The 23,894-nt window shown below is 44.7% G+C and overlaps 1 protein-coding gene across 11 annotated transcripts in view; it reads right to left on the bottom strand.

Moving 5' to 3' along the window:
* LOC124043712 (tensin-1-like) overlaps positions 1-23,894 on the bottom strand; it is a 307,339-nt gene that overhangs the window by 9,748 nt on the left and 273,697 nt on the right. For 10 of the 11 annotated variants that reach the window (XM_046362593.1, XM_046362621.1, XM_046362612.1 and 7 more), the window contains 7 exons: positions 23,633-23,771; positions 20,109-20,210; positions 15,414-15,591; positions 13,304-14,520; positions 9,531-9,617; positions 8,063-8,191; positions 6,221-6,316 (listed from right to left, as the gene is read on the bottom strand). In XM_046362593.1, coding sequence (XP_046218549.1) covers positions 6,221-6,316; positions 8,063-8,191; positions 9,531-9,617; positions 13,304-14,520; positions 15,414-15,591; positions 20,109-20,210; positions 23,633-23,771 — 1,948 coding nt within the window. The remainder of the gene's footprint in view (positions 1-6,220; positions 6,317-8,062; positions 8,192-9,530; positions 9,618-13,303; positions 14,521-15,413; positions 15,592-20,108; positions 20,211-23,632; positions 23,772-23,894) is intronic. The other variant, XM_046362636.1, reaches the window with a different exon arrangement.

Raw genomic sequence — 23,894 nt, 5'->3', positions numbered from 1 at the left:
AAAATACTTTAAAGTACTATTTAAGTATTTTTGGGGGGTATCTGTCCTATACTATTTTTTTTTGGCAACTTTTACTTCACTACATTCCTAATGTCATGTTTTGTCATATATTGTCTTGTCCTTGTGCTTTCCCTTCTGTTCGTTTCCCCCTGCTGGTCTTGTTGGGTTCATCTCCCGCTCTCTCTTCTCTCTATCGGGCTCCCAGCTGTTCCTATTCCCCTAATCAATCATTTAGTCTTCCCACACCTGTTTCTCCTTTTCCCTGATTAGAGTCCCTATTTCTCTTCTTGTTTTCCGTTTCTGCCCTGTCGGTTCCTTGTCTAGAATTCACCGTGCTGTGTTTGTGTATCCCCTGGGAGATGCTGCGTGGTGAGCAGGTGTCTGAGTCTGTTTGGTTCAAGTGCCTTCATGCTGTTCACCTGCTGTTCAAGATCGAGTCTCCAGTTTGTCCTCGTCATTTCGAGTGAAAGTTGTGTTTTTTGATTGTATTTACTTTACTGGATTAAAGACTCTGTTTTCTGTCGCTTTTGGGTCCTCTTTCACCTGCATGACAGAAGGAACCATGGACCCAGCCTGACGGAACACTGCAGATCCAAGGAGCCATGCTCGGCAGACACGAGCAGGAATTGTCTGCTGCTCGCCATGCCGTGGAGAACCTGGCCGCTGGGTTTCCGACCTCTCTGGACAGTTCCAGAGTCTTCGTCTCGTGCCACCTGTTACTTCCTGGCCTGCCGAGCCTCCAGAACCTAGGGTTAATAACCCACCTTGCTACTCCGGGCAGCCCACTGAGTGCCGCTCCTTTCTCACGCAGTGTGAGATTGTGTTCTCTCTCCAACCCAACACATACTCTAGAGAGAGAGCTCGGGTTGCTTACGTCATTTCACTCCTTACTGGCCGGGCTCGAGAATGGGGCACAGCTATCTGGGAGGCAAGGGCTGATTGCTCTAACAAGTACCAGAACTTTAAAGAGGAGATGATTCGGGTTTTTGACCGTTCAGTTTTTGGTAGGGAGGCTTCTAGGGCCCTGGCTTCCCTATGCCAAGGTGAACGGTCCATAACGGATTATTCTATTGAGTTTCGCACTCTTGCTGCCTCTAGTGAGTGGAACGAGCTATTTCGTTTTCTGAGGGACTCCACGCAGTGGTTTGAGATTCTCTCCCGGGAGGTTCCTTCAGATGTGGACTCTTTGATTGCTCTTCCCACAGAACTGATTTTCATTAAGAGAGCTCGCATCAACGGTGTTTCCCTGCTCCGCATCGCAACCATCTCCCTCCTCTGGCTCTGGGACTGAGCCCATGCAGCTGGGAGGATTCGCATCTCGACTAAGGAGAGGGAACGGAGGATCACCAACCGCCTGTGCCTCTATTGCATTTGATGGACATTTTGTTAATTCATGTCCAGTAAGAGGCCAGAGCCCATCAGTAAGCGGAGGGCTACTGGTGAGCGCTAACTCAGGTCTCTTCATCTAGATCTTGTACTACTATGTCGGTCCATCTACGCTGGACCGGTTCGGGAAAGTGCCTTGATTGACTCTGGGGCTGAGGGTTGTTTCATGGACGAAGCATGGGTTCGGAAACATAACATTCCTTTCAGACAGTTAGACAAGCCTACGCCCATGTTTGCCTTAGATGGTAGTCATCTTCCCAGTATCAGATTTGAGACACTACCTTTAACTCTCACAGTATCTGGTAACCACAGTGAGACTATTTCTTTTTTGATTTTTCGTTCACCTTTCACACCTGTTGTTTTGGGTCATCCCTGGCTAGTATGTCATAATCCTTCTATTAATTGGTCTTGTAATTCTATCCTATCCTGGAACGTATCTTGTCATGTGAAGTGCTTAATGTCTGCCATCCCTCCCATTTCTTCTGTCCCCACTTCTCAGGAGGAACCTGGCGATTTGACAGGAGTGCCGGAGGAATATCATGATCTGCGCACGGTCTTCAGTCGGTAAACTCCCTTCCTCCTCACCGGTCGTATGATTGTAGTATTGATCTCCTTCCGGGGACCACTCCTCCTCGGGGTAGACTATACTCTCTGTCAACGTAAGGCTCTCGAGGATTATTTATCTGTGTCTCTTGACGCCGGTACCATAGTGCCTTCTTCCTCTCCGGCCGGGGCGGGGTTCTTTTGTTAAGAAGAAGGACGGTATCTGCGTCCCTGCGTGGATTATCGAGGGCTGAATGACATAACGGTTAAGAATCGTTATCCGCTTCCCTTATGTCATCAGCCTACGAGATTCTGCAGGGAGCCAGGTGCTTTACTAAGTTGGACCTTCGTAACGCTTACCATCTCGTGCGCATCAGAGAGGGGGACGAGTGGAAAACGGCGTTTAACACTCCGTTAGGGCATTTTGAGTACCGGGTTCTGCCGTTTGGTCTCGCCAATGCGCCAGCTGTTTTTCAGGCATTAGTTAATGATGTTCTGAGAGACATGCTGAACATCTTTGTTTTTGTCTATCTTGACGATATCCTGATTTTTTCACCGTCACTCGAGATTCATGTTCAGCACATTCGACGTGTTCTACAGCGCCTTTTAGAGAATTGTCTCTATAAAGGCTGAGAAGTGCTCTTTTCATGTCTCCTCCGTTACTTTTCTCGGTTCCGTTATTTCCGCTGAAGGCATTCAGATGGATTCCGTAAGGTCCAAGCTGTCAGTGATTGGCCCGTTCCAAGGTCACGTGTCGATTGCAGCGCTTTTTAGGTTTTGCTAATTTCTATCGGCGTTTCATTCGTAATTTCGGTCAAGTTGCTGCCCCTCTCACAGCTCTTACTTCTGTCAAGACGTGTTTTAAGTGGTCCGGTTCCGCCCAGGGAGCTTTTGATCTTCTAAAGGAACGTTTTACGTCCGCTCCTATCCTCGTTACTCCTGACGTCACTAGACAATTCATTGTCGAGGTTGACGCTTCAGAGGTAGGCGTGGGAGCCATATCCCAGCGCTTCCAGTCTGACGATAAGGTTCATCCTTGCGCTTATTTTTCTCATCGCCTGTCGCCATCTGAGCGCAACTATGATGTGGGTAACCGTGAACTGCTCGCCATCCGCTTAGCCCTAGGCGAATGGCGACAGTGGTTGGAGGGGGCGACCGTTCCTTTTGTCGTTACAGACCATAAGAACCTTGAGTACATCCGTTCTGCCAAACGACTTAATGCCCGTCAAGCTCGTTGGGCGTTGTTTTTCGCTCGTTTCGAGTTTGTGATTTCTTACCGTCCGGGTAGCAAGAACACCAAGCCTGACGCTTTATCCCATCTGTTTAGTTCTTCTGTGGCTTCTACTGATCCCGAGGGGATTCTTCCTTATGGGCGTGTTGTCGGGTTGACAGTCTGGGGAATTGAAAGACAGGTTAAGCAAGCACTCACGCACACTGCGTGGCGCTAACCTCCTTTTCGTTCCTGTTTCCACTCGTCTGGCTGTTCTTCAGTGGGCTCACTCTGCCAAGTTAGCTGGTCATCCCGGTGTTCGAGGCACTCTTGCGTCTAAGCGCTTTTGGTGGCCGACTCAGGAGCGTGACACGCGCCGTTTCGCACTGCGCGCAGACTAAGTCGGGTAACTTTCCTGCCGGTCGTCTCAGACCGCTCCCATTCCTTCTCGACCATGGTCTCACATCGAGACTTCATTACCGGTCTGCCTTTGTCTGCGGGGAAGACTGTGATTCTTACGCGATAGGTTCTCTAAGGCATTTCATTCCCCTCGCTAAACTTCCTTCCGCTAAGGAGACGGCACAAATCATTATCGAGAATGTGTTCAGAATTCATGGCCTCCCGTTAGACGCCGTTTCAGACAGAGGCCCGCAATTCACGTCACAGTTTTGGAGGGAGTTCTGTCGTTTGATTGGTGCGTCCGTCAGTCTCTCTTCCGGGTTTCATCCCCAGTCTAACGGTCAAGCAGAGAGGGCCAATCAGACGATTGGTGAAATTTCTTTCAGAAACCCTGGTCTTGGGCACTCCCTGGGCAGAATACGCAGGCAATCTCCGTTTCAGAGTAGTCTGGGTTACCAGCCTCCTCTGTTCTCATCCCAGCTTGCCGAGTCCAGCGTTCCCTCCGCTCAAGATTTAACCTGGAAGGGTGAGGTCTGCACTTTGCCGTTACAGGGCACAGACTGTGAGAGCCGCCAATAAACGCAGGATTAAGAGTCCAAGGTATTGTTGCGGCCAGAGAGTGTGGCTTTCCACTCGCAACCTTCCCCTTACGACAGCTTCTCGTATTGACTCTTCATTGGTCCGTTCCGTGTCTCCCAGGTCGTCAATCCTGTCGCTGTGCCTGTAGCCTCCATCCTGTCTTCCATGTCTCCTGTGTCAAGCCCTTTCTTCGCACCCCGTGTCTTCCCTCCCCCCTCCCGTCCTTGTCGAGAGCGCACCTATTTACCATAAGATCATGGACATGCGTTATCATACTTAGTGGATTGGGAGGGTTACTCCTGAGGAGAGGAGTTGGGTTCCGTCTCGGGATGCTGGACCGTTCACTCATTGATGATTTCCTCCGTTGCCGCCAGGATTCCTCCTCGGTGCGCCAGGAGGCGCTCGGTGAACTGTCATGTTTTGTCATATATTGTCTTGTCCTTGTGCTTTCCCTTCTGTTCGTTTCCCCCTGCTGGTCTTGTTGGGTTCTTCCCTCTTTCTGTCCCTCTCTCCCCCTCCCTCTCTCACTCTCCCGCTCTCTCTTCTCTCTATCGTTCCCCTGCTCCCAGCTGTTCCTATTCCCCTAATCAATCATTTAGTCTTCCCACACCTGTTCCCGATCCTTTTCCCTGATTAGAGTCCCTATTTCTCTTCTTGTTTTCCGTTTCTGCCCTGTCGGTTCCTTGTCTAGAATTCACCGTGCTGTGTTTGTGTACTAGATGCTTAGCAGGTGTCTGAGTCTGTTTGGTTCAAGTGCCTTCCCGAGGCAACCTGCTGTTCACCTGCTGTTCAAGATCGAGTCTCCAGTTTGTCCTCGTCATTTCTAAAGTTGTTTTTTTGATTGTATTTACTTTACTGGATTAAAGACTCTGTTTTCGCCAAGTCGCTTTTGGGTCCTCTTTCACCTGCATGACACCTAAAGACAATACTGTACTTTTTACTCCATACATTTTCCCTGACACCCAAAAGTACATTTTGACAGGAAAATGGTCCAATTCACACACTTATCAAGAGAACATCCCTGGTCTTCCCTACTGCCTCTGACCTGGTGGACTCACTAAACACAAATGCTTCGTTTGTAAATGATGTCTGAGTGTTGTAGTGTGCCCTTGGCTATCCGTCAATAAAAAACAAGAACATTGTGCGTTCTGGTTTGCTTAATATAAGGAATTTGAAATGATTCCATTTACTTTTGATACATAAGTATACTTAAAGCCAAATACTTTTAGACTTTTACTCAAGTAATATTTTACTGGGTGACTTTCCCATTTACTTGAGTCATTTTCTATTACGGTATCTTTACTTTTACTCAAGTATGACATTTGAGTACGTTTTCCACCACTGTACACACACACACACACACACACGGAATGTGGTCTGCGGATTAAATTAGAGGGGGATACATTTGAACCATACTAAATGACTTTAACTGATCCCATACTATAATTAGGATTACACATGATGGGCTGGGAGAACGGATACTCTTTCAAAGGCTGGGACACGGGGAGCACAGAGGGGATCAGAGTCATTAGACCAACACAGCCAAGAGTAAGAGTTAGTCACCCCAACCACATCATGAACCTCATGTCTGGAGCGCACTCCTCCCCCGTTACACAGAAACAAGCCATGTTGTTGTCAGAAGGACCGGTTCTGATAGGTCTGAAAAAAGATTCTATCAATGTTCTTGAATCCTTCTGTCCTCACCCCACTTCCCTCTCAAAACATCAGAGTGAAGCGAGGAGAGTATTGGGGGAGAATATCCGTGCAGAAGAGGAACCTTGGATCTCCTCCTCCAATGTTCTCCTCTCTTCCCTCTGTGTGCGTGTGCACAAAGCCACGGGTAAGATGGGTTCTGAGGGTGCTGTAGCACCGCTTGAAAGATAGGAATAAAAAAATAAAAATGTTTGGGGAAAAAATTATTTTGTTCACAAAAGTAGGTCACTGGGCCTTTACTATACCTGTATTAGCAGACCCATATAGCTGTCTGTAGTGCTGGCCCTCCAAAAATGTCAGCACCCCCCATCAACAAAATAAATCACAGCCCCAAACTACTTACAGCAGCTATGCGCATGCATGTGTGTGTAGGGGTTAAAGGTGACTCACCAAAGTAAGGTTCGTTGGGACATCCCTTCAGCTTCACTCCCTTAGGACTTGTCTCAATCAGGAAGTGCCTCACCAGCTCATTAGTGTTGTCACCAGCTACAGGGGCCCCCGAAGGGCAAAACAATATAGGGAACACAAAAGAACAATACACCGATGAGCCCATTTATGGTATGTAGACATCACCTTATATGGGGAGGTATTATATATTATAGTTTTTATATAGGCAATGACTTCTTTCGTTACCCCACCTGACAACAGGCCAAAACAGAGACTAAAATATGATTTTTAATGGAATGTTCTAGGATGAGCTAAGTGGCTAGTTAAGATTGGCCTCTTGGCAGAAAAATAAACTGTGCTTACAACATTCTCCTCCCTTCGTGTGCGTGTGTATCCGTGCGTGCACAGTGTTGACCTAGAACATTCTCTTCCCTTTGTGTGCACACACAAAAAAGGAGGTTTACTCAAGGGTTCTTTGGGAAAAGTGATGGTTCTAGGTGTAACCATAATGACTTTAGCTCATCAATGGTTCTTTACAGTTCACAAAAGGGTTATTTGCTCATTTAATGATTAAAACGTAGGGGGAGGTGGCTCACTAGAATATTTTGGGGCGTGGTTTGCGCTCAGACCTTTTTTGTGCAACCGTGAGTGAAAGTGTTTATCTAATCAGTTTATCTAATGTGTTATGTTATCAAACATTATGGCCAGTGATGGTGTGAAAGACTGAGAACAGTTGTATCAATTGAGAACGGTTCACTAAATCAGTCAGTGGTGCTAAAATTCTCTCCTCCCGGACCACCAGCTGTGCCAGAGGTACAGTAGCTCACTTGATTCAACGTGTCAATTAACACAATAACACCTACAGATTTTTAACATTATAATATGGCCCACCAGAATATAAAACCCTGTATGGTTCTTCAAAAGTATCTAAAACAAACTTTTCAGATTGAGAGATGTTCTTTAAAGAACCATTCTCCATAAAGGTCCAATATATCTGTAACTATGGCAGAACCCTTTTTGGTGCTATATATGACCTTTTTAAATAGTTCTTTATAGAACCTTATGAAAGGGTTATTTATAGCACCATAATGGTTCCATTTAGAACCTTATGAGCATGGTTCTTTACAGAACCTTCAAAAAAAGTGTTCTATACAGCACCAAAAATGGTTCTGCTATGGTTACAAGCCAAAGAACCCCTATCTGGTACTATTAAGAACCATTATGTTTGTTTGTGTGTGTGTGCACAGGAAGACGTGTGCAGGCGTCCACGTGTGTGGAGGAGACATTCCAAGCCACTCCCAGTCACCCCTGCTCTTCTAGGTGTTATTGGAAACATCACAGGCACCTCATACCTTAATGACAGTACTAAGACCCAGGGTATATGTTTAGCAGTGCTGATCGACTGTACAGCCAGACTCTGCTGGAGTAACGATATGCTTTCATCGGGCCCCTCAGAAACACATGATCCACTTCAGAGTTTGTTGATTGAGTGATTTAATACGTGAGAGTATGTGAACGTCATACAAAATGTGATTGTTCTTTGTATGATTTCACTGTGGACTGTATGTGCGCTTGTGTGTGTGTGTCTCCTTATATGTAGGGCCACAAGATGACACAACATCACAGAGGTGTAGAGGGCTAATATAATTTTCCATCAGCAATTACAGGTACAGTATATGAAAGCTGGAGCCCAGTTGGTGATCCAGTACATTTTACGTTTGAGTAATTTAGCAGACGCTCTTATCCAGAGCTATTTAAAGTTAGTCCATTCATCTTAGAAAAGCTAGGAGAGACACCCACATATCACACTCATGTGTTCATAACAAGTGGGAAACTTGGAAGTACCTTTCTTGGTCTGCTGTACAGTGGGAGGAGGAGAGGCCACTTTCATGGCCAGGCCATAGGCCCCTCGGAAGGAGTGACTGTCCCGAATGACAAAGGCCCCGGGCTCTCTCTCTCTCAGCAGGCTGATGGCTGCAATACACAATAATACATGATTCAATAAAATAACACTTTATGTATCCCCTCAGGGGAAAGTAAGAAAGTATTGCCAGATCATACATTCCTTTGGATATAACACAGAGAGGAGAAGAAACAAGGACAAGGAAGAGGCAAGGAGAGGTCTTTGGGGGAGAGAGGGAGGGGTGAAAAATGATTCTGAGGAGGTGAAACGGGGAGGGTTGAAGGGCGAGGAGAAATAAAGGGATAGGTAGGATAAACATGGAAGAGGGGGAAGGAGGAGAGTGGGAGTCGGAAGGGAATGAGGAGGAAACTTTCCTTGAAAGGAAGGAAGGAAGACCTTTTGTGATTCCATATTTCAATGTAACTATGGGGGGGGGGGTTATTAGCTGTTGTCTTGTTCAACAAAACAACATTTATATCATCTCTAACATGCAATTCTATGTATCCCTATATGTCAAAATATGACATTTCATAGACTCTGTAAGTAAGATAGATATACATTAGATGCAGATGTTCCCTAGCCACTTAGATTAATGGAGTATGTGTGTGTGTGTGTGTGTGTGTGTGTGTGTGTGTGTGTGTGTGTGTGTGTGTGTGTGTGTGCGTGTGTGTGCGTGCGTGTGTGTGTGTGTGTGTGTGTGCGTGCGTGCGTGCGTGTGTGTGTGTGTGCGTGTGATGTCATCGCAGCGGAGCATGTGCTTGTGTTTAAGGCTATCTCCATTGACATTTTATTCATTTAGCAGACGTTCCATCCCAGATGATCTAATCCAATAAGAGAGTGTGAGCAGAAGCAGATGTAGGGGCCAACAGCAGTGACCTCACAGTGAAACATACAGCAGAAGAGAACAGAACAGGGTCATTTAGGACATCTGTGTGTGGAGAGGTTGTGTCAGAAGAATCCAAAAGGGTTTGCATCAGACACACATCCCAACTCTCTCCTGGTTACTAAATAAATAACATTCTCGGCCACATTTGACCTTAAATAGGTCTTATGCTAGAGGAACAACTAGTGGGATAACCAAGGTAACTAACTGTTCTGTGACAAGCTAGTATCTACACTCTTAGAAAACAAGTTGCTATCTAGAACCTAAAAGAGTTCTTTGGCTGTCCCAATAGGATAATCCTTTAAATAACCAGTTTTAGTTCCAGGTAGAACCCTTTCCACAGAGGGTTCTACATGGAACCCAAAAGAGTTCTACCTGGAACCAATAAGGGTTCTCATATGGGGACAGCTGAAGAACCCTTTCGGAACCTGTATTTGTTCCTATTTTCTTGGGAAACTGAATTATCATAAACCCTACTGTATGTGTTACCTTTAATCTCTTCCCTCTATGACAAGAGGCACAATTACCTTGTTCACGGGAGATGTCAGGCTTGTACCAGAACTTGGAAGTGTCCTGAACAAACTTTACATTCAGCCTGGTCTCGGGACTCCCGTCTAAGAGAAGAAAGAACGAGTTATGTTGAAACCATGTGTAGATTTAACCAAAATCATTTACCTCTTTTCACATGGTGAAATGGCTATGTTTACATGATACTTCTTAAATGCTGCATGTCACATTACATTGAATCAAGTCCAAAGCCTCAGTACTCTTATTTTTTATTTTTTTACCTTTATTTAACCAGGTTAGACTCGTTGAGATAAAAATACATTTTTCAAGAAAGACCTGGACGAAGACAGCAGCAGTGATGCTTTCGTGAGGGTCATCCTGACCAAGACCAGATAATCCAATCTACATATCAACTGGACTTCCAAACAGTACATTAACAGCTCCTTATTGTGTAGAGATTAGTGAATCTGCGCTATTACCAAGTTAGCTCCTAGCGTCAACCCTCGCAAACACGCCAGTATCTCTACCTCTTACCATATTAGTAGTTGCTGTTTTAACTCTTCTCCCAGTATACTCCAGTATGGAGCTTTGAAACCACTGCAGATGCAGAAATGGCTGCCAACCAAGGCTCTGGGCCGGATGCCAGTTCTATCTGAACCTAGCATCTGGGACTGGCTGGGCTGCCTGGGAGATGCATTCATTCCTTCATCTGCTCTGCAATGTGTTTACGGAGAAAGTAAGTGTGTCCAACTTATAAACCGCCTGCTCAGCTAAAACCATGCAAGTATGACCGCATTCACTTTACTTCACTATACTTATGCTGGCTCTACTCACTTCGTCTGCTTTCACAGACAAATGTGTGTATGAAAACAGATGTATGTACATTGTACTTATATAGTTAGGTACTAGCGCAATTATAGTTTAGGTATGCATTGTTACATATGTACTGGCAAAGAATATACCCGTTTGTGGTTTGCATAAGTTTCATAAGCAATTTATTTGTAAAATAAATATATACATGTTTTTAGAAAGAAAAGCAAATTTTTTTGTCCATTAAAATAAAATAAAAATTATCAGAAATTCAGTGTAGACATTGTTAATTTTGTAATGCTCCAGATACTCAACTAGCCTAAAGGAGAGTTTTATTGCTTCTTTAATCAGCACAACCGTTTTCAGTTCTGGAATGATAATTGCAAAATAGTTTTCTAATGATCAATTAGCCTTTTAAAATTATAAACTTGGATGGGCTAACAGAACGTGACATTGGAACACATGATGATTGATGATAATAGGTCTCTGTACGCCTATGTAGATATTACATTAAAAACCTGCCGTTTCCAGCTACAATAGTCATTTACAACATTAACAATGTCTACACTGTATTTCTGATCAATTTGATGTTATTTTAAGTTTTTTTTATGTTGCTTTTCTTTCAAAAACAAGGACATTTCTAAGTGACCCCAAACTTTTGACCGGTAGTGTAAATTGTAAACACATATCATACGATTACCCTATAAATATAGTTACTGAGAAGGTAAAATCAGCTTATTAAGTTGTTATTATCATGCAGTTTCACGTTAATTAACTGCTTTAAAGAATATACAGTGCCCTCTGTAATTGTTGGGACAGTGAAGCATTTTATCTTCTTTTAGCTCTATACTCCAAAAGTTTGGATTTGAAATCAAACAATGACTATCAGGTTAAAGTGCAGACTGTCAGCTTTAGGTTGAGGGTATATCGGGTGAACCGTTTAGAAATTACAGCACTTTTTGTACATAGTCCCCCCATTTTAAGGGAAAAGGCAAAATAATTGGGACTAATTGACTTACATGTCTATTAAAGTAGTAAACATTTAAGTACTTGGTCCCATATTCATAGTACACAATAATTTATTACATCAAGCTTGTGACTCTACAAATTTGTTGGATGCATTTGCTGTTTGTTTTGGTTGTGTTTCAGATGATTTTGTGCCCAATAGAAATACTCAACTTTTTACTACTTTAATACACATACACAGTACCAGTCAAAGGTTTGGACACACCTACTCATTCAAGGGTTTTTCTAAATTTGTACCATTTTCAACATTGTAGAATAATAGTGAAGACATCCAAACTCTGAAATAACACATATGGAATCATGTAGTAACCAAAAAAGTGTTAAACAAATCAAAATATATTTTAGATTCTTCAAAGAAGCTGCCCTTTGCCTTGATGACAGCTTTGCACACTCCTGGGATTCTCTCAACCAGCTTCCACTGGAATGATTTTCCTACAGTCTTGAAGCACTTCCTGCATACGCTGAGCACTAGTTGACTGCTTTTACTTCACTATGCGGTCCAACTCATCCCAAACCATCTCAATTGGGTTGAGGTCAGGTGATCTGATGCAGCACTCCACCCTCCTTCTTGGTCAAATAGCCCTTACACAGCCTGGAGGTGTGTTGGGCCATTGTCCTGTTGAAAAATGAATGATAGTCCCACTAAGAGCAAACCAGATGGGATGGCATATCGCTACAGAACACTGTGGTAGCCAAGCTGGTTAAGTGTGCCTTGAATTCTAAATAAATCACAGACAGTGTCACCAGCAAAGCACCCCCACACCATCACACCTCCTTCTCCATGCTTCACAGATGGAACCACACTTGCAGAGTTAATCCGTTCACCTACTCTGCATCTCACAAAGACAAGGCGTTTGGAAACAAAAATATCAAATTTGGACTCATCAGACCAAAGGACAGATTTCCATCGGTCTAATGTCCATTGCTTGTGTTTCTTGGCCCAAGGAAGTCTCTTCTTCTTACTGGTGTCCTTTAGTAGTGGTTTCTTTGTAGCAATTCAACCATGAAGGCTTGATTCACACAGTCTAATCTGAACAGCTGATGTTGAGATGTGTCTGTTGACATTATTTGGGCTGTAATTTCTGAGGTGTTATTTCTTCTTTTCCTGGGGCGATCCTCATGAGAGCCAATTTCATCACAGCGTGTGATGCTTTTTGCAACTGCACTTGAAGAAACCTTCAAAGTTCTTGACTGACCTTCACATCTTAAAGTAATGATGGACGGTCGTTTATCTTTGCTTATTTGAGCTGTAACATAATATGGACTTGGTCTTTTACCAAATAGGGCTACGTTCTGTATACCACCCCTACTTTGTCACAACACAACTGATTGGCTCAAATGCATTTAGAAGGAAAGAAATTCCACAAATTAACTTTTAACAAGGCACACCTGTTAATTGAAATGCAATCCAGGTGACTACCTCATGAAGCTGGTTGGGAGAATGCCAAGAGTGTGCAAAGCTGTCATCAAGGCAAAGGGTGGCTACTTTGAAGAATCTCAAATATAACACAACTTGATTTGTTTTACACTTTTTGGTTACTACATGATTCCATATGTTTTGTTTCATAGTTTTGATGTCTGCACTACTAAAACCCTGGAATGAGTAGGTGTGTCCAAACCTTTGACTGGTACTGTATGTGAATTTGTCCCAATACTTTTTGGAGGACTACGTACAAAAAGTGGTGTAATTTCTAAACGGTTAGCCCAATATGGATGAAAATACCCTCAAATGAAAGCTGTCAGTCTGCACTTTAACCTCCTAGTCATTTTTCTATTTCAAATCCCGAATTTTGGAGTATAGAGCCTTACTGTCCCAATAATTACGGAGGGCACTGTATCATCCTTGAGAATACACTGATCTTCACTTCCTGTTTCGCTGGGGATGTCAATGCTAGTTGGGGTGCTCTTTGCTACAGCAGTAGCTTAAGTTTTAAGAGGGTTTTCAAGGTGGTCTTACCAGACATGTTAAACTTGGAGAAGTCGGGCAGTGTTTGAAAGTAGCTGGTGCTGGGTGTGCTCCCTCCACTCGACATAGGTGAGGACATTTTACCGTTCAGCGTCCCGTAAGAGAGCCCCCCGTTGGGCCTCTCCCCGCTCGACATGCGCCTCTTCTCTGGCAGCTGGGGTTGAGCCTGCGCCGGGGGGGCCGGGCTGCCCTGCCTTAGCCCCATCATCATCCCCCCGTCCAGGTAGCCCGCAGGGGAGAGGGGGAACGAGGGCGTGGAGGGTGGGTGGTATCCTGAGGAGCTGCTCTGTCGGGACAGGGTGCCGTGCCTCTCGTCCGGGGTGGTGTAGCCGCTACTATGCAACATAGGGTGTCGGTCCAGACTCGGACTGCATTGTGACATCTGGCCGAGGGACGGGTGGTGGTCTAGCACCGGACTATTACCACTGCCCTGCTGGTGGGTGAGGGACGGCTGTCGACTCAGCACCGGACTGCTCTGGATACTGCTCTGGATAGGCTGGCTGTAGGTGAGGGAGGGCTGGCGGCTGAGCACGGGGCTGCCCTGGGAGGCCTGCGTCAGGGATGGTTGTCGGCTCAGGACAGGGCTCCTCTGGGGCATGGAGGGCTGTCGACTCAGCACTGGGCTGGACTGTGTCCCCTTGGACACACACGGGTTATAGTGGTGGCGGCCCAACACAGGACTTCCCGCCATTACCATCCCAGGGATCCCAAACTCCACAAAGCCATTGGCAGGAGAGGGCTGGTGGCCCATAACAGGGCTGCCGTGATTGGTGGGCTGGTGCCGATGTTGGAGAGAGGGGCTGTTGGAGTCGTGATGCAGTGTGTGGAGACTCCCTGATCCTGGTGAGGGGTGGACAGCCAAAGGGCTTTCCCGGGGGGATACCTCCGGCTGGGCCTGGGGAGGGCTGGGGTCGGTGGAGATGTAGCTCCCCATGAGGCCATTGGGACCTAGGTAGGAGGGCGTGGTGGTTGGGGAGCACAGGTAGGACAGGTTGGCTGAGTTGGAGCTCAGGTAGGAGGGGGTAGGGGTACCCTGGGCTTGAAGGAAGGGAGATGGGGTTCCCAGTGCCTGGAGGTAGGGCTTGGGAGTAGCGACAGAGGTGGGAGTGGGGGTGGGGGACACGCCCTCAGAAGGCTGGGAACGGAAGCCGGAGTCACTGGCCGCTTGCGAGGGGATGTTTGCACTGCTGTCAGCCAATTGGTGCTCTCTGGGGGAGAAAGAGAGATAGAGACACTCAAACACAGTGTATGGAAAGAAGACCACAGTAGAATGAACTAAATGTAGTATTAACACCTATGGATCCCTTGCTATCTGTAAACATGTAGTATATTTCAGGAATACTGGTTCCTTACCAATGTCATGTAGTGTAACCAGTGTATGTTTAATGTCATTTAATACACACTCATTGACCAATTTATTAGGTACACCCATGAAGTACGGTTTGGATCCCCCACTGCCTCCAGAACAGCCTGAATACTTTGGGGAATGGAAACATTGCTCAATTGGTTTAAAGGGAGCTAACGTGTGCCAGGAAAACATACTCCACACAATTACACTACCGCCACCAGCCTGTCGCATTGACACCAGGCATGATATGGCCATGGCCTCATGCTGCTTTACGCCAAATCCTGATTCTCCCATCAGCATGATGCAACAGGAACCGGGATTTGTCAGACCAGGCAATGTTAATAGTCCAGATTTTGTGATTGCGAGCCCACTTGAGCCAATTCTTCTTGTTTTTAGCTGAAAGGAGTGGAACTGGGTTTTTTACCCACAGGACTGCTGCCGACTGGATGTTTTTTGTTTGTCGCACCATTCTCGGTAAAAGCCCAGGAGGCCGGCTGTTTCTGAGATACTGGAACCAGTGCACCTGGCACCAACGATCATGCCATGCTCAAAGTCGCTTAGGTCACACGTTTTGCCCATTCTAACATTCAATCGAACAGTAACGGAATGCCTCGTTGCCGGTCTGCCTGCGTTATATAGCAAGCCAGTGCCACGTGACTCACTGTCTGTAGGAGCGAACCATTTTCGTGAACAAGCGTACCTAATAAATTGGCAATTGAGTGTATGTATTAATGTTGTTTGCTTCGTACTCACCCCTCTGAGCTGTGGATTGGGCTGCTGCTAGACAGTGGGGGGTTGAAGGTCGGGGCAGGGTCAGTAGTCGTCTGTCTGGCCAAGATCTCTCTTGGAGGGGTGAGGGTCACAGGTGACCCTGGTGGTCCCCCGCCGGCCACCGCTGATCTGGCCACCGACTCCACGTAGCTCCGCGGCTCTGAAGAGATACAGACTTGGCCATTAAGTGTGATTTAATTTCAGTGTGTACTGTCGTTCAGGTGAAGTTGTCTTCACAGGATGGCTGCACTTTCCCCCTAAACAGTGACAATTCTGTTCTTGTGAACATGCCATTATCTATCAAATGTGTTTTCTTCACTGAATTCAGGAGTAGTGAGTTGTTTGGATATCAAGATTTACTGTACTTTGGGTATACACTGAAATGTTATTGACATATTATTACTGACATATTATATCTTTAATATAATATTTAAACTCCTACAAATGGGACTACAGAGTTAAGAGTTAAGCAGTCCAGAGAACCTACGAAGCAACGATAGGCTTTAGGCTGTCGTTAAATTATTCCTCCTTCATTGAAATGATCATATTCAAGTCGTCAGCTGCAGCCCATCAACCAAACTGCAGCATCTTCACCGTATCCCCATCAGGAGCTTGTCAACAGTGTGTTCGTCAAACAGACCTGTTTGTATGTACTCAGAGACATGTTCTATTGCCCCCTCGACATTCCAATGATGTCCACAAGAGCCTATCAAAAGCACAGTCTGCTAGATCTGAAACCCACGCTAGACAAGAATCTTCTGGAGGGAACAGTATTGCCCCCAATAATGACTCCATGGCACATACAGTGACTGAATGGAGCAAGAGGGATGGTGACCATAACAGCAATGAGCAAACACTATACGGAACAAAGAAATGGAGAAAAAGTGCATCGTTGTAAGGAATTGTAAAGTCTTAATTGCGACGTAACACCTGAAATGGGTGGAGGACAGTTGGATGGGAGAAGAGGGAGAAAAAGAGTGAGGCTCTGCGGTTGTCTATGACAAGGGTTCTCTGGGGAAGTAAAAAAAATGCTTGATGATTGGGCGATGTTCTTACCTTCCTCGCCCTCACTATTGTCAGCGTCTGAGGCGCCGTGACGGACGGAATTCAAAGAAAAAAAAGTGAAACAAAGAGTCAAGAACAAGTAGAGAGAGATAAAGGGAGGGAATAAAGGAATGAGAAGGGAGGAAGAGGATGAGGAGTAGTGTAAGGTAGCCAGAGAAGGGAGGGGAGGAAAAGAGGTTCATGGGAGAAAGAAAGAAGACAAAGTATGATGATGTGATAGATGGTGTAGAGAGGGAAGAAAATTTGTCAAAGTTATATTCAAGCATCTGTAGCTTAACTACAGATGTGTGTGTGTGTGTGTGTGTGTGTGTGTGTGTGTGTGTGTGTGTGTGTGTGTGTGTGTGTGTGTGTGTGTGTGTGTGTGTGTGTGTGTGTGTGTGTGTGTGTGTGTGTGTGTGTGTGTGTGTGTGTGTGTGTGTGTGTGTGTGTGTGTGTGTGTGTGTAAGCGCTGGAATAGTCGGCGCAGAAGGAACTACTGAGCAGTGGGGTCCACATTTCGTGAGCCAAGTCAAACATCCCTCCGAGAGCCAAGCACCTCATCCAGTAATGAGATATTATTGCTCCTGCCTCCGCTAGAACCAAACACTCCATAAAGGCTTAGAGGAGACAATAAAAAAAGAGCGCATGTTCAAAGGAGTCATTTGTTTAAATTATATTTCTGGGGGCTCTCTCACATTTAGCCTGTCGGCTGTGTAAATATGGGACTCGTCGCTTTGAAGACTGGATTAACATGCAACCCTATGAAGGTGAGCCATAAATCAAGCTTTCATTCACATTCCTAGGTCACTAAAATCAACCCCAATATAACCACATATGATACAAAAACACTGCTCAATTTACAAGCACTGGTGATCTCACTGGTGAACTGTTTCACAGAAAATGTATCTCAAGCTAAAGCTAGGTTGCTATGCTAGCCTTTCTAGCCCTCAATGGAATGGTGCTAGCTAGCCACACTCTCTAGATTTAGCCCTATGCTAACAATCGTTGAGGCCTCAAGGGAGTAGATAGATGCTATGTTTACAATTTAGCACTATGCTGCACAATATATACAAAGGTATGTGGACACCTCTTCAAATGAATGTATTCAGCTATTTCAGCTACTTATTGTATTCAGCTATTTCAGCCACACATGCAATCTCCATATACAAACATTGGCAGTAGAATGGCCTTGCTGAACAGCTCAGTGGCTTTCAACATGGCACTGACATAGGATGCCACCTTTCCAACAAGTCAGTTCATAAAATTTCTGCCCTGCTAGAGCTGCCCCGATCAAATGTAAGTGCTGTTATTGTGAAGTGGAAACGTCTAGGAGCAACAACGTCTCAGTCGCGAAATGGTAGACCACACAAGCTTTTGGATTAATTGAAACGCCAACTGCGAGGCGGTTTTTTGTTAAACTTTATTTAACTATGCAAGTCAGTTAAGAACAAATTCTTACTTACAATGACTGCCTACCGGGGAACAGTGGGTTAACTGCCTTTTTCAGGAACAGAACGACAGATTTGGTTTTACCTTGTCAACTCAGGGACTTGATCCGGTTACTGGCTCACTGCTCTAACCACTAGGCTACCTGCCACCCCAACATCAGTGCTCGACCTCACTAATGTTTGTGGCTGAATGTAAGCAAAGCACCCTCAGCAATGTACCAACATTTAGGGGAAGCCTTCCCAGAAGACAGGTAGCTGTTGTAGCAGCAAAGGGGGGACCAATTACATATTAATTCCCATGATTTTGGAATGAGATGTTTGACGAAGTCCACATACTTTTGGTCATGTAGCATATGTATGTATTACAATATTATCAGAAAAAAATCATTATTCTTATACATGCGTTGGATAAAGTGTCTGCTAAATAGCATATATATTATTAGTATACACTGAAAAAATATATAAACAAAACAATTTTAAAGATTTTACGAGTTCATATATGGAAATCAGTAAATTCACTGGGCCCTAATCTCTGGATTTCACATGACTGGAAATATCCATCTGTTGGTCACAGATACCTTAAAAAAAGGTTGGTCAGAAAACCAGTCAGTATCTGGTGTGACCATCATTTGCCTCATGTAGCGCAACACATCTCCTTCGCATAGAGTTGATCAGGCTGTTGATTGTGGCCTGTGGAACTGGAACACGCTGGCGTACGCATAGACCCAGAACATCCCAAAAATGCTCAATGGATGACATGTTTAGTGAGTATGCAAGCCATGGAAGAACTGGGACATTTTCAGCTTCCAGGAGTTGTGTACAGATCCTTGCATTATCATGCTGAAACATGAGGTGATGGCGGTGGATGAATGGTACGACAATGTGCCTCAGGATCTCGTCACAGTATCTCTGTGCATTGAAATTGTAATCGATAATACGCATATGCATTCGCTTCCATAGCTTATGCCTGCCCATACCATAACCCCAGCCCACCATGGGGGCACTTTGTTCACAACGCTGACTTCAGCAAACCACTCAACCACAAGCTGTCTGCCATGTACAGTTGAAACCGGGATTAATCCATGAAGAGCACACTTCTCCAGTGTGCCATTGGCCGTCGAAGGTGAGTATTTGCCCACTGAAGTTGGTCATGACGTCGAACTGCAGTCATGTCATGACCTTGGTGAGGACGACGAGCACACAGATTAGCTTCCCTGAGATGGTTTCTGACAGTCCGTGCAGAAATTTGTTGGTTGCGCAAACCAACGTTGGAGGCGGCTTATGGTAGAGAAATGAACATGAAATTCTTTGGCAACAGCTCTGGTGGACATTACAGCAATCAAATTTTTGATACATCTGTGACAAAACTTCACATTTTAGAGTGGACTTTTATGTCCCCAGCACTGTGTAATGATCATGCAGTTTAATCAGCTTTTTACTACGCCACACCTGTCAGGTGGATGGATTATCTTGGCAAAAAATAAATGCTCGCTAATAGGGATGTAAACACACTTATGCAGAACTGTCACGGCTGGCTGAATGACTGGACCAAGGTGCAGCATGGTAAGCGTATTTTTACCTTATTTAAAGAAGAAAGCCCAAAGCTTCACGGTTGGTTTTATGTGCCCTGAACAACTACAAAGTTAACTTCCCACAAAACAGGTGGGGGAAACAACGAGACAGCTGTCCCTGATAGAGAACCATACCAGGCCAAGACATAGAAATACAAAACATAGAAAAAAGGACATAGAATACCACCCTAGTTACACCCTGGCCTAACCAAAATAGAGAATGAAAAGCCTCACTATGGCCAGGGCGTGACAACAACATTCAAGAGAAATAAGCTTTTTGTGTGTATGGAACATTTCGGGGATATTTATTTCAACACTTTACATGTTGCATTTATATATTTTTTTTACAATTTGTATATTTAAGTACATTTACACATACCCAGAATTTTACTTGGTGATATGGTGCTGCTAGCAACAACAAAAAACATATTGAGACAGACTACAGACAGACAAATTTACACAAATTTTACATACAATATACTAACTAAGATGAAGTGAACATAGCACTATAAGATTATGTTAACATGCTAGAGGCTACATTATGCTATGCTTACAGGCTCTTCAAGCCCATGAGAGAAGCACAATGGCTAACAGGCTAAGGAGTGCTTGCTCACCTGAGCCACTCTGGTTGAGGTGGATCTCAGCTGGGTTGTGGGGTTTGAGGCCCAGGGCAGAGAGAGGGGTCTTCATCAGGCCTGGAGGGGAACGAGCTTGGCCTAGCAGGAAAAGAGCACAACACACAACAACATTTAGCATGCTTCACTACAACAGTCTTAGCAGCAAACACCTGTGCTGTTCATGTTGTAACTGTGTATGTGTGTGTGTGTGTGTTAGCTGGTTTGGGTCTATGTAAGATATGTAACGGTGACTAACCCCATTCCGTACAAATTTGCGCCACCGCAACATTCAAACGAGGCTGCAATGAAAACTAATGGGACTGTAGCAAATGTATTGGCATCCAAATCTGGGGTGTGAACTAAGTTTTGATTCAGCATTGATTTTCATGGGAATGGACTAATAGTATTCGAGAAAAGACTAACAAAAAAACAGATCCCTCTGACGCGGTACGTTACATCGTGACGTGTCACTACGTAACGTTGGAACTCATTCGGTGTCGTACAGCCTCTTTCCACCAGGTGTAGCCCTTCTCTAGCTATATTATTTCATTTACATTTTAGAGGTGATAATTTGGACAAATCGGGTGACAAAAGCAGTTTCCCCACACAACATATCTCCCCCCTTTCATTATCATGCAGTAGGTTTCGCTTTCCCACCCGCCATTTTTAAAAAGACCAGACGGAACGCATTGCGTTCTTCAATCATGCAGAGACGGGCAGCATGAAGGTCTCGTCATTGATTTTGCTAGAAAGGGGAGAAATTGTGCTTTACAATGGTATTCATGTCACAGTTAACCTGTAAGTCGCTCTGGATAAGATCGTCTGCTAAATGACTTAAATGTAAAATGTAAATGTAAGTATTACGTTTTTTTAGGCGGTAAAATAAGGTAAATCGTACGGAAAAAGTGTGTTAGTTACCGTTACATGTATTCAATTGATAGGGCAATTTTTTTATTCCTGAATTCCAAGACAGGTTGTTCATTGCTGCACATGTTCTATGCCTCAGAAATAGGACTGACTGACATGTGTAGCATGGAAACATTAAGGAATGTTTTCCGGGACCTAGAATAACACTAGTCCAAGAAGAAAAAACATGTTCAACAGAGAATATTGTTTGAAAGTTATTTTTTGTCCAGAACTAGGCTTAATCTGGGTCCGGAAACCAAATGTGTGTGTATACATATGGTACATACAGATGCTGAGCTGTCAAGACATCATAACAACAGAATGTGACACAGTGACACACGACAACATGGGTGATATCATGACGGACACAGCTAGATGTGGGAGGGGTGTGTCCATGCCTCGTGCTCTGTGGGAGGACCATGCAGGTGATGTATCACACTGTGACCAGCCTCTGAGCGACACGGTCACAACAAACATGGCAGGATGTAAGCAAAGGTACGCCATGCACACAAATGTAAATAACAACAGTAACTCACTGACATATGTATAAAAGACAAGCCTTATGTGGCTTAACAAATAAAGATGCTTGGGAGAAGTCGGTGCGTAGCAAAACAACAAAGTCATGTTAAAAGGAATACACACATGACAACAGTCACATGGAGAGCAGTACCTTAGGAGAGTGAGACTTAGTTATTTTGAAATATTTGTATATGCGCATGTGTGTTTGTGTGTGTGTGTGTGTGTGAGAGAATTAGCGTGGGTGAATACGCGTGTTTCCTTTATATGAGTAATTTAGTGTGGATCTCAAGTCTAGAAGGGGTTCTTGTGTCTTAAGAGGTACTGCTCTCCAGAGGCATGCTGGGTAAAGCCGTGCTAGGGGGGCTATGATAGGCAGAAGGGGAGAGCTGGAGGTAACTTCAGGGTCGCTGAGCCTGGGCCAAGATGGCCAATGTGGTCAACAGTGGGGCTAGGGACATGCATCATCCTCCACTTACCAAAGAATCCCAATCAATTCTTTGTTCTGTGTGGCAACCTAAATGCCTTACAATGTGGTGGATCGTGTTGGGCAAATGCGTTTCATGGGAGGACACTCTAAAGGTCTGGAGCTGAGAGGGGTCTGTGGATGTGCCGGTGATAGGGATCTGGGTAACCCTAAGCGCTGGCCCATCAGCTTTCCATAACCCGAATTGTAACATTACCAATGGGAGTGATGATTCCAAACATACAAGGCCAGGCTTGCAGGGCAACAGTCAATGACACCACTAGCTCCATAAAGAGAAAACCAACACAGCCTCCTGTCTCGCAGTAATGGTTCGGGTTAGGGGCTAGAACGGCAGCGATAGACAGGGACAGACATACCCAGGGCTCCACCAGTCTGTCTAAGTATCTGTTTCAGTTTCTATTCAAGACATTAAGTGTAAAATGAAGTTGAAGCATATTGAAAGTGGGATGCATACTTGAGTAGTAGCATACTACTAGTAGATCCCTAAATGCTGGTAGATGCATGTAAGTGGATGTATACTTGACTAGAATCTTCTTACATCGACAGAGATATCATAAATCGTCATGGTTTAACCAGGAAAAATAAGTACTCAGTGCATTCCCGCTTTGCATGGAGTATTTTTTTTGGGGGTGTAACACCTTTGAGGGAGGTAAAAATGCTATGGGCTTTTTATGGGGTGTTTTTAGGGCTTTGCCCAGGGGGAAATGAGGTAACTCATAGAGCTGGCAACTGACAAAAGTATTTGAAGGGATAGTTCACTCCATAATTTGTCAAGCGCTTGAAACCACAACTCGCGCTATTGTTTCTGTGTGTAGATCGAGCTCAATGCCTTAACCCAAATGAATGTGGAAGATAGGCACCGAATAAAATCAAAAAATTAAACAGTGCCCATCTTTCATATGAAATACGTGCCTACTAAATGTATCAGAAGACTGGTGGGATCCCAGGATATGTTGATCTGTAGATGGCAGCACATTCTCTAAACCCACTGAATTACTGCCTGGAAGGCAGGAGAGAAGTGTGATTCTTGTCTGATAGGATGACTCAGACTTTTCTATGAGCCGACACAATTGCAAACAGTGTGGCCTCTCAGACATTGTGGCCTCTGCAGTTATTAGGATCTATCCTGCACTTCCTACAAATCTGTCTGAATGGGTTTGAAATGGATTTTGTCATGTGGGAAATATAGTTTATTGGCCTACATCTAAATGGGGTAGAATACTCGGAATTAGGAGATGTAGTCTATTATTTTCTTTGAGAAGAAGAAGAAGAAGAAAAATGTTATGGTCCAAGAATTAAAATCAACCAGATAGCGCTAGACTAATGCCCCCATGACGTTATTGACCATAATATCAGTTGTATAGTTTCTACACTCTGAACCTGTACATGCCTGAATAAAACATGGTATTCTCATGTCCTATAATATCCTGGAGCGTTAAACTTTTGAGGTTTTCCCGATCAAGTCACATGGTAATGTAACTCCTGGTTAATTATTCCTATAAATAACATCCTACTCCCTTCTTGGATAAATGTATTTAAATATGATCTATGGTAAAAGCCTATATTCCCCTGAGTTCCACAGCGCCTACAGCCAGCCAGAGGGGAGACTTACACAGGTTGAAGTAAGGGGTTTGCGGCGAGATGGGGAAGGCAGGGGTTTGGGGGAACACCTCACCACCAACAGTGGGCATGGGGCTGACGGAGCCACCTTCCAACTCCTCAAAGGCCTCTCTGTAGCTGTGCATGTTTCTCTGATGGAAGAGAAGACAAGGAAACACACACATTCACGCACACGCATACACACCCAAATATATTACTATTCATTATGTTCATCCTAATCATATATCATCCTATGTGAGACACACTAGAGAAGG

The sequence above is a fragment of the Oncorhynchus gorbuscha genome, linkage group LG01 (assembly GCF_021184085.1).
Source record: "Oncorhynchus gorbuscha isolate QuinsamMale2020 ecotype Even-year linkage group LG01, OgorEven_v1.0, whole genome shotgun sequence".
In the NCBI taxonomy this organism is placed as follows: Eukaryota; Metazoa; Chordata; class Actinopteri; order Salmoniformes; family Salmonidae; genus Oncorhynchus; species Oncorhynchus gorbuscha.
This window is presented reverse-complemented; position numbering and strand designations above follow the sequence as displayed.